The 1,696-nt window shown below is 38.0% G+C and overlaps 1 protein-coding gene across 1 annotated transcript; it reads left to right on the forward strand.

Moving 5' to 3' along the window:
• Nucleotides 1–316: 316 nt before the first annotated feature.
• LOC110091933 (heat stress transcription factor B-1) lies at nucleotides 317–1,143 on the forward strand (the record flags this gene model as incomplete). Its single annotated transcript, XM_020816244.2, is given in 1 exon segment — nucleotides 317–1,143. A coding segment is annotated over 1 exon segment (612 nt), but the record flags the coding sequence as incomplete, so codon positions are not given.
• Between the last annotated feature and the right edge of the window lie 553 nt (nucleotides 1,144–1,696).

The following is a 1,696-nucleotide window of genomic DNA, read 5'->3' on the forward strand; positions in this document are numbered from 1 at the left end:
ACTTAAAGTTTTAATATTACATACACACTATTCTTAATTTATTTTCATATCAAATATGAATGATCAAAATGAAATATATGAGTGGTTGTAATGAAATATAAGTGGCATATTTGATATTAAAATAATATAGAGTGGTATATATGTAATATTAAAATTTTAGATGTTAGATATGTAAATAGAATAGTATAAAATGATATAAAGTGATATGTATGTAAAATAAAAATAAAAATAATCCCAAACAGCCACTTAGTATTTAATTATACTTTTAAATATTACGTAAACTAAAAAAGTAACCATCGGTGTTTGACGAAAGCAGGGTTTCCGCAAGGTGGTAGCTGATCGGTGGGAGTTCGCCAACGACAATTTCCGGCAAGGAGAGCAAACGCTCCTCTCCTTCATTCGCCGTCGAAAATCCTCATCCAACAGACAACCTCCTCCATCTTCTAACTCCGGTCAGCACTCCACCGAGATCCACAGCTCTTCCTCCGCCTCCTCGCCACCGCCGCCTTCGCCACGCCTTCTGAATCTCTCCAGCGAAAACGAGAAGCTTCGGAGAGAGAACAAAATCCTGAACTCAGAACTTGCGCAGGCAAAGCGGCACTGCGATGAGCTCCTCGGTTTTCTTTCCAAGTACGTCGACGTCGGCCAGCTAGACCTCGGCCTTCTAAGAAATAGGTCGGTAGAGTTCGACGAAGGGGAAGAAGTAGTTAGCGAGGAGGAGGAGGAGGTGGATGAAGGGGAAAAAGAGACTTCTTTCAAGCTATTTGGTGTTCTTCTCAAGGTTAACGTGAGCTGCGATGAGGTTCAGAGATCTACAAAGAGGCGACGTTGCCAAGGCGGCGGCGGCAGGATGCCAGTGGTCAGAGGTTCGTGGGCTGATGCTTTGTCTCCGGTGGGCGGAAGTAGTAACGTCAGCCAGAGAAGTTAGCTAGATAGCCTTAGTAGGGGAAAAATCGTTTCAGAATCTCCTCAGGCAGTACAGAGCGCATCAAAATCATTTGATTGTGCGATATATAGGAAAACAAATCTGAGTTGGAATATCATAATTTAAATTTAATTAGAGTGAACTTATGATTATTCTATTTGTTTTGAGAAAATCTTAACTATCTTTAAAACGTGAAACACACGTGATAATTTCTCCTATTGTCAATAGGAAAAAATTTCTTATTGTACAGAAAGAAAAGTATATGAGGTTTATAGGGTGAATTACGTTTAGTTACTCTGAAAATGGAGAGAAGAAATCAAGATGTTGGATTTCTTCTTTGTATCCAATCATTTTATGTAATTAGTACAAAAAGAATACCTGCTTAAGCGAGCAAAGACTTGAATTTTCTGTTCACTTTTTGTTTATATTTATGAACCTGGATACACTATAACCAAGTATATATGTAAGAAAGCTTATACGTTTAATGATTTATAGTGAAGAAAAGAGTGAATTAAACAAACTGAAAAACCATTCGGGAAAATAGGAAGCTCAGTGATATAAGGAAAAGGAGCTAGACATGTTTCCAGTGTGGAAGAGGAAGACAGAACAGATAGAAGTCATAACAAAAGCTTCTGAATTCGAATTCAAATTGCATAGCAGAGCACCTTAGACTTTCAGATTTTAGAGCAGAAGGTGAACTTTTAGAGTATATAGAGATCAATTCCTAAACATGCTGAAGTTTTCCTATGGTTTTGCACTTTTGCTTTAGCC

Source organism: Dendrobium catenatum, unplaced genomic scaffold, assembly GCF_001605985.2.
Source record: "Dendrobium catenatum unplaced genomic scaffold, ASM160598v2 fragScaff_scaffold_431, whole genome shotgun sequence".
Lineage (NCBI taxonomy): Eukaryota > Viridiplantae > Streptophyta > Magnoliopsida > Asparagales > Orchidaceae > Dendrobium > Dendrobium catenatum.